The sequence below is a fragment of the Erigeron canadensis genome, chromosome 6 (genome assembly GCF_010389155.1).
Source record: "Erigeron canadensis isolate Cc75 chromosome 6, C_canadensis_v1, whole genome shotgun sequence".
Classification (NCBI taxonomy): Eukaryota; Viridiplantae; Streptophyta; class Magnoliopsida; order Asterales; family Asteraceae; genus Erigeron; species Erigeron canadensis.
In genome coordinates, this window is record NC_057766.1 from 21,301,857 (window position 1) to 21,311,557 (window position 9,701).

At 30.5% G+C, this 9,701-nt stretch overlaps 1 protein-coding gene across 1 annotated transcript; it reads left to right on the plus strand.

Moving 5' to 3' along the window:
* Positions 1–5,605: 5,605 nt before the first annotated feature.
* LOC122603480 (uncharacterized protein At5g41620) lies at positions 5,606–8,810 on the plus strand. Its single transcript, XM_043776193.1, has 3 exons — positions 5,606–6,302; positions 7,011–7,127; positions 7,228–8,810. The coding sequence occupies exons 1-3, from the start codon at positions 5,841–5,843 to the stop codon at positions 8,473–8,475; spliced, it is 1,827 nt and encodes a 608-aa protein (XP_043632128.1). The 5' UTR covers positions 5,606–5,840; the 3' UTR covers positions 8,476–8,810.
* The last annotated feature ends 891 nt before the right edge of the window (positions 8,811–9,701 follow it).

Sequence of the window (9,701 nt, forward strand, 5' to 3'; positions counted from 1 at the left end):
TATACTCATAGCTTATAACTTTTCATCTCTTATGAAGCATAATAACTTTTCGTGATTTTTTTACGATCATCTAATTTGTTCTTATAGTTTTAGATAATAAAAGTTATCTATATTATTTGAATGGTTTCTAAGTTATATGTTTAATCAGGCTACAAGCTTATGATATTATTAGATTCAGATTAATTGATTTCGCTTTCTTCCTACGTTTTCTTGATTACATATTGTTATTTTTCTTACCATTGGTTAGACATAGTGGCTATTACATTGACACTATCCTTGCTAGGGTTATGTAGATACCAATTCGGTACATAAGATCAAACGGTTCTCATCAATCTATCGTTTTTTAAATAAAATGTAGTATAAATATAAACAATCATAAGTCGACCGTGCAACACGCACGGCTATTAGTACTAGTAATAATAGTAATAATAATAATAATAATAATAATAATAATAATAATAATAATAATAATAATAATAATAATAATAATAATAATAGGGAGAGGATCTCTCAAGTTAACCCTAACATGACTAGGGTAATCTTGACTCTTATATAAAAATCAATGACCAAGATTCAAAGACAGGGTCAAGATGTTTCCAACTTGACTAAAGTTGTGAAATTAACTTGAAAGAATCCTCACCTATAATAATAACTAATAACAGAAAGTACATATAAATCACTTAACACCAATAAATATAGATGTGAAAAGGATATAAATATAAAACAAATTAAATTATATATGGTTTTCGGTTCGGTTCGGTTTTGACTATCGGTTTTTGCATCTGAAACCGAAAAACCAATCCTTTCGGTTTTTAGAAAACCAAAACCAAATCAATCCGTTTGATTCGGTTTTCTTGGTTTTATTTGGTTTTTGGTTTTTCAGTTCGGTTTTTGCTCACTCTTATGTTATAGGGTATTGCTGATCAGAACTAATAGTATTCCCCTATTTTTAATATTAAGTTTTAATATAAAAATGAGATATGGTTAACTTTTCTTGTATTGTAGATTAATCATGAGTTTCAATATAAAAATGAGATATGGTTAACTTTTCTTGTATTCTAACTTGATGGTATTTAAATAACTTTTATTTTTGAATTGTGTTTAATGAAAACCATTTTAAGGATGTTGATAAAGGTCTTTAAAATAACTATGTGCAAGCTCATATAACTTTACAAATGAATAAAAACTCTCATCATTTGACATGTTTGGACCTTTTTGTATAAGGACCTTTTTGTGGCACTAACAAACGGATGAGTTAATATTTGATCTACCCACTTATTAAGACACTAATACATGTATCATAAAATGCATGCATTTGAAAACCTTATAAAGTATTATTTTGTGGTTTATTAGAATGTTTAAACTTATATAACACCCCCTTAGAAGGGACATTTTTACTAGAGACCTTATTATCTCATATGTGATAAAAAGAAACAATTTGGACGTCCTGTAAAATTAAATTAGTTAATGAAAATATGTAGTAGCTGTATAATGTATGCAAAGTAAATACGAGTACATGTTTGCTTAAGGTAAATCATTGATACCACAAATTATTTTATGTTTGAATCGCAGTTTTTTAGAATAAAAGATTAAGAGGGTGTTTGGGGTTGAGTTTTGAAATGGATTTTTAAATTATTACGTTTGGAAGTTGTAGATAATCAGTTTATAGTGTTTGGCACAAAGGTTTCAAAAATTGATTATTAGCGTTTAGAAGATCACAAAACGCAGAAACTTAGAAGTAACCCCCACCTTACTGTAGGAAAACGTAGATTCTCTATAGCCACTTTCCTTCCTTTATTTTCACACCAATACTCATGAAAGGCCTTATCTACCCTTCAAATAAATTAGTAAATAGTATAATTATATTATAAACATATAAAATATGTATATAGATAGTCCGCCCTGCAAAGTCTTTATGCTTTTAGTTGATTTTTTCTTCAACACCAAATACGTAAATGGGTAATGTTATTTTGTTATTATTATTTTTATTTTTCTAATGAATCCTTTATTAAACAACAAATATTTCGGTAAACTAATACTTAGTTTCTGATGTTCGATGTGTTTTCCTTTAACAATATTATTATTGGCATCATGTATTCATGTTTCTTGTTCTTATAGTTTCACCCAGTAAACTTATAGAAAAACTCATAAGAAGTTTAAGACTCGTTAATATATTAGTTACAGTTTAACCGCAATTACTTAATGTCCTCTTTTGTCAATTTACATGTATAGTATTTGAAGTATAGAAATTTACCAAACACTTAAAAAGTTGATTATTTGATTATTGTGATATCAAACAACATAATCAAATCCAAACATTATCTTTCAATGGCATGTATTGATACAGTTGATTATCTGATTCTGATTATTCAAAACGCATAATTTATTTTTAAAAAGTAATCCCAAACACCCCCTAAGAAGTTGAAAAGAGTTCAATCGCTAATTAGCACAATATATTCTTGAAACGACACGTGGCGTAATACTTCTTTTTAATTAATTTATTTTATTAAATTAGCTTTTTTAGTTGTATAAAAATTCAATTTCCCTATTAGACTTGGACTTAAACTCCAACTTTTGACTTATTAATACAAAAGATATTATAATATTATTTGATTGATCGTTTTCTCATTAATAGATTGTCTATTTTCCACTCAATTCTTCAAATACTATTATTTATATTAATTATAAGAAGTTATTAACATGAAGACATCAAAAATTTAAGTTTACGATCCGAAATCACAAGGCTATTTGTTATCATCAATTATGCTTACAAGTTTTGATTTTGATGTAGTCCAACAAATTTAAGGTAAATCCAAAATTCTAACTAAACATATATTATATTTATCAAAACTATACATTATAATTTATCTTCGATCATCGATTTACTTTAACTACACGTTATTTTATACTCACGAATCATGTATGAGGCATATTCGAATTTCTTTATGATACAATATATATAGCTACCGTACATCGTACAGGTATTATGACTAGTTTAATAAATAAAACACGGTTTTATGTATATCCATCCAACCCACGAAAAACCTTATTTTTTTTATCTATTCGAATACCATAAACAATATTATCGAAAAAAAGAAAAAGACTTCCAGTTGCTTCCACTATTTTTATTGGACATTAGATAATATTAGACATTTTCTATATGAAAGGTAGTAAGGCATGAGAAATAATGTTACTGACATCGTCGATATTACATAATCTTTCGCTTTAGAGCATCAGGTATGGTGGTTCTACGCGAAACCATTCAGAACGCCATCTCATCGACACATCAGCTTCTATCACTTTATCATTTTTAAGCCGTTATGGATGCAGAACAATACAGAACGCAGGACATAATATATATATATATATATATACACTTTTACTTTTATAAATTAAATTAATTATCTTTATAATATTAATAATAAAAATAAAAAATTCTTTAATACTAAAAATAACACACGGATAATAAACCCTTTAAAATTAAAGATACACTAACAACAGACATTTTTTAATTTCTTCTAGTAACATCTATCTTATTTTACAAATATGCATATAATCTAAAATAAATAATTTTTCACGGTAACCACTAGTTCAATTTTACCAATAACTCATCTTTTATTAATCTGTACTTTTGATCTTCTATTTTACTTTAAATTCCAGAAATCACCATCATCAATAATTGATCGAGAAACCCAAACTGATAATGATTTCAAAAATCATCATCTCTTTTTATGCTGTGTGTTCATCCGCATTTAAGAAGCAAAATGAAGAAGCAGCACGTCTGATAGTTACATATAAATGAATCCTTTAGTTAATGCCATCTAAGTGAAAGGTAAGATTTAATTAAAACATTATTCAGCTGTTGTTGTTACTTCATACAAAACCCACACAAAAAATGATTTTTAATCCTTACTTTACCACTAAAGACAAAAAAGAAAGAAACAAATAACGCCGAGCATCGGCAATTTTATGCCACACCAAGAACCAAGAACCAAGAATGAAGCGGTATGGTGGAGTGGTCGGTGTAGAACTGCCACATGGGATTCGGCGTCCGCATAGAACCTCCATACCCCATGCTCTTATAACTTGTCTTTATGTTTTTTTTTTTCTTGACGTTCACAGGTCGTTATCGCATTTGTTCAAACATCATGATCATCACTTTTATATCTCATGCTATTGACATTAATTCACTTTATCACAATCTACCCAAAAATGCTTTTCAAGTTTAAAGATGATCCCAATTATGTATACAAAGATTTGAAAAGTAATGGTAATCTTAATGGTCACCAATTATCTTAGTCAATTATGTTGTAAACATCAAAATAATTTTGAGTTAAGCTTTAATATGGTTAGAAGGTACATATCGTGCATTATTATACGAAATAACGAATTTGGTTAGTGTCTACTACGAACGAAATCCCAAAAGCAATCGAACAAAACTCCGATGAAAGCAATAAACGAACAATTGGATGGCGAAGCAGATCATAAACGCATGATCTACCATAGGTATACTCTGATAACAATAACAGTGGTGAAATTAAATATCCATACATTTTTGAAATGCATATTACGACATTACCACCAAATTAGTTTGAGATAGATTCCAAATATAAGTTCTTAAGTAAAATAAAACAAGTATTAAAGTAAAATAAATAAAAAAAATAGGTTTTTTTTTTTTTTTTTTCAAATCTTTTGTTTTCTGTCAATAGTAATTGTGGAAATTTCATTTATCGTGGGCTTTTTTTTATCGTATATAATGCAAATTTCGTTTAAAATAATCACGCTAGACTTGTCAAACTTAATAACCATCAAACAAGATAGTTTGGTGTACAACAAAGTTTAATAATAAGTCTTAAGTTCGAATCTTATTAGAAAATATTTTAAAAATGAAAATCTAATTAATTAAATATACTAGCTAATTAAAGTCGGGTTCAACCCTGGTTTTTAAAGTTAAATCGGTTCTGACCCAGACATATTCCGTTTAGATCAATATTAGAAGATAAAAGTTGAAAAGTTCAAAAATTTTATAAAAAAACCTGTAAAAAGTTTAATGTTAATGTTGATGACTATTCATTTATTATTGTATATATGTTTTAATAACTATTTATATGAGGATAGAAAAATAGATGAAAGTCTAAGATAGCTAAAGGAAGTAAACATGTTTAAGGTAAAAAAAAGCAATAAGAAAATAAAAATACAATGATTATGATGTCATATCTATTTAAATATTATGTTAACAAAATATAAGGGTTTGTCATGTAATTTTTTTTTTTTAAATAGTTTTTGAAAACAATTTTATTTTATTAATATAAAAGATTTATCTAATAATTAAAAAAAAAAAAAAATCTTAGTCTTACTCATAAGTCAGAACAATTAATGAAATTTATAGCATAGAAATCACATCAAAAACTTTTCAAAGCATTTATACAAATCATTTCAATAATTTGTTGCCTCATTAAAATTACTCTTTATAACACCAAACATTGGTGAATTCATTTAAAAATACTGAAAATCATTGGTTGTCCTTGATAACTTAATACAAAATCATTAAAAACCTTTGAAAATTCATAAGTAACATGTCATGCCATCTTTAATCCTTCAAATCACATGCATTCCCCCTTTTGCACTCTCTCCTTACTCCTTTCCACCTCATCTACCAATCCATCCATTCTATTTTTCATATTCTCATTACACTACTTTCTTTTACTTGATCAATAAATCACTTCAAAATCTCATCAAAAAAAACCAAAAATTCAAATTTTCAAAATTTGATTAAATTGTTGTGCAATTATAAACTTTAGCTTATGATTTGATCTTAAAAGCAACAATATTAGTGTGTAATGGAAAGACAAACAAACCGGGTCGTAGACGGGTTGATCCCGGGTTACAACAAGATCCGAAAAAGAAACTGTTCTTCATCACCAACAACTTCATCATCATCCAAGATTCATAATTATAAATTCAAACGTGCAATTATGGTGGGCAAAACCCGGGTCGGAAACGGGTCAAGATCCAGTACTCCGGCGCCGTCATGGAGAATGACCCCGTCATCAAAATCCAAACTTGGCGGCGCCGCAGGTATTGACTCACCGAATTTTGATAATTCCGGCGGCGGGAGGTCACAGCCGGTGTCGGCGAGGAAATTGGCGGCTACCCTTTGGGAAATGAATCATATTCCGGCGCCGCAGAGTTTAAAACCGGCGACAAGGGTTAGAGAGAAAGTGAACCGGCCGGTTCAGGGTCAGAATTCCGGTTCATTGCCCCCGCATTTGTCTGATCCATCTCATAGCCCTGTTTCTGAGGTGGGTTTTTGATTTTGATTTGATATAAATGATAAAGTTTGTAGCTTTATGTGATTATATTGATTTTTATCTATTTATTATTATTTGTCAATTTCTGTTATGTGGGTTGGTTGATTTGTTGTTGGATTTTTATTAAATTTGGAAGATTTTGTCTAACTATCATTTTCAGAACTAGGTTATATATTTTATTGTTATGTTAATATACCTTTCAGTTTGTTATATATGTATACCCTATGTATATATATAGTAATATTAAGTACTTACTCTGTCTCAATATAAGTATCCATCGGAAAAAAATTACCAGGGGTCAGGAGATACTTGATCATTGGCAAGACGACAAATTTAACATAAATTTTTTATAATCAGTATTGTGAAAAATGTATTGAGGGTAATATAGTAGTTAATACTGAGTATATTAAATTTGGAAGTAGATGCGTATTTTGGATAAACTAAAGTCGAAAGGTGGACACAGGAGCGCGCATAGTTTAGGAGAAATGGAGAATGCTATTGAAATTACAAGTCATGGATACATGGGTCATTTTCAGTCTTATTTAAAGATGCCGAATGATAAACTTTTCACTTTTAGGGAAGTTATGAGGCTTTATTGTGTGAACGTTGAGCATTTTGTATACGAATGCAATTGTTAGATTGTTTTTTTTTTTTACTTCTTAAGTAGGTCATTCGTATGTTTTTGGTTATGTTTTGTAGAGAATGGATCGATCTGGAACAGGATCTCATCGTAGGATGTCGATATCTCATAAGACGAGACTTGAGGACAACAACGGTGAAGTTTATGATTCACTTAGCAATGCAAGTTTAATGGAGGTGAACATTTTTTTTTAGATACATGTTAATATTCCATTTTTTGTTTGAGGTCTCTTGAACAATATGAAAAAATGAATGTGTATAATTCTTGATGTTGCAGATTGAAACCCGATCTCGGGGTCAGACTCCTAGTGGTTCTGGAAATGGTATCAAGCCACGTTTAAAAGAAGTCAGTAATGCTTTGACAACATCTAAAGAGCTACTAAAGATAATCCACCGAATGTGGGCTCATGATAATCTTCCATCATCTAGCATGTCACTTATATCCGCCTTGCATACTGAGCTAGAACGTGCGCGTCTTCAGGTCAACCAAATCATCAAAGACCAACATGTTGACCATACTGAAGTCAACTACCTATTAAAATGCTTTGCTGAAGAGAAAGCTTTATGGAAAAGTAAAGAAAGAAGAGCAATTGAAACTGCCATTGAATCCATTGCTGGTGAGCTGGAAAGTGAGAAAAAGATGAGACGAAGATCCGAGACCTTAAATAAGAAACTTGGACAAGAATTAGCAGAAACAAAGGCTTCCTTTGCCAAAGTTCTAAAAGAACTTGAAAGTGAGAAACGGGCTCGTGAGATTATGGAGCAAGTGTATGATGAGTTAGCTGTTGACATTGGTGAAGATCGGGCTGAAGCAGAAGAACTGAAACGTGAATCATTTAAAGTTCATGAAGAAGTTGAAAAAGAAAGAGAAATGCTTCAACTTGCTGATAAATTAAGAGAGGAAAGGGTTCAGATGAAATTAGCAGAAGCTAAACATCAATTTGAGGAAAAAAGCGCAATTGTTGACAAATTAAGGAGTCAACTCGAAGCAGTTCTTGGAACAGGTAAGAAAAAAGGACGGAAAGATGAAGATTTGATGAATTATTTTAACAGAAGTAATTGTGGTGGGACTCGTTTGAACGAAGAAGATGATGGTGAAATTGAGAATGAAGAAGATTCAGGGGAGAGTGATCTTCATTCTATAGAACTAAACATGGATAATAATAATAATAATAACAAGAGTTTTAAGTGGCCTCATGGTCATAATCATCGTAAAGATTTGGTTGATGAGGAGATAAAATGGAGGAATTCGTCCAACGGAAAAGCATCTAGAAAAAGTACTTCTTCCATTCGAAAGAACATTTCAGATGGAAATGAATGGGGTATTCAGGGAAGTTTTACTGAAATTGAGAAGCAAACTCCAAGAAGAAGTCATGGGGATGATTTGCAGAGATACAAGTCAGTCGAAAGTCTTAGGGACCGGATTTTGACCAATTTAAAGTCAAGAGATTTTGACAGTTCTGGTCATGGGAGTGGGTCAAAATCGAGAAGTGAAACCTTCAATGGTAGACGTTCTAAAAAGTGAGTTCAACTTCAACGTCAACCCAGTGTCTAACGCTTTTGTTAATCATATATGATCATTATTGGAGAAATTGGACCTATGCAACAGAATTCAAGATGATCAATTTGGTAAGTAATTAATTTACTTTATATTAATTATGTTGCAAATTTGCATGCTATCAGTTTCTTATAACTGCTAGACTTTGCAAAACATGCTAAACATTTACAAATTTTTTCCCATGAATCTGTAGTATAGCAATGTCAAATTTTGTAGAGTTGTGCCAATCCAAGTGATTCCCTGTACAAAACTTATCGTTTAACGGTAACTATATATATGTTGTGCTTAAATATTATGAAGAATATATTTTGCTTCAATATGTCTGTTTTAGGAGCATAAACATGTCTGCATATACACTCTTTTGAAATAAATAGTCATGTTACAAACTTACAATGCCAGTATCCAAAGGTATAAAGAATGTTGGCTGGGTCAAAAGATTGACATCTTTCAAGATTTGAACTTTGACTCTATTAAGATTTAAGTAGATTAATTAAAATCTTGAAGATGGTGAACTCATTTTTATGATTTATTATATTTGTGAATGTCATTATTATCCATCACCTGATTTAAATAATTTGGGCACATGGTGTTACCTCTCTGTGTATTCCTTGTGAATAAAGGATCAATACAAATTAAAGTGTCATGTTTGTGGGTCATCATCATTTGGTTGTAGATTATGAGTTGGATATTGTAACAATACTGGCATTTTTCCAGTGCTATTTTTTTTTACAATTGGATTATTTACACATTTGTTCGTAATGGGACTCGAAATCGTAGCTTATTACTTGATAAGTAACTTCAAATAACGTTATGCCACAAGTCCCAACCTCTTGGCTGCTGAGTCGCCTCCTATACGGCTGGGTCAATGATGATTGTAGTGTTTGACATTTAAAGCAAAGTTATAAGTAGTGTATATTTGAAATCATATGGTAGACCACTTGGTACATACTCTTGTCTCTTCGGGTGAAAGTCCTGACGCGTAGTGTAGGTATTATAAGATATTTGTCGTTCAAAAAGAGTCAAGCCTATTTTGAGCTTTCTACTCCTAGTGATCCACAATTGGTGTTGTTTGGGACTTAGGAAATGCTTCATTTGGGATTTAGGTTCTTGTAACGTTAATGACTAAACAAATAAGTGTTCGTTACGTTAATAATGAGTCATTATAAAGCTAAATTTGCAAAGGGTTTTGTTAA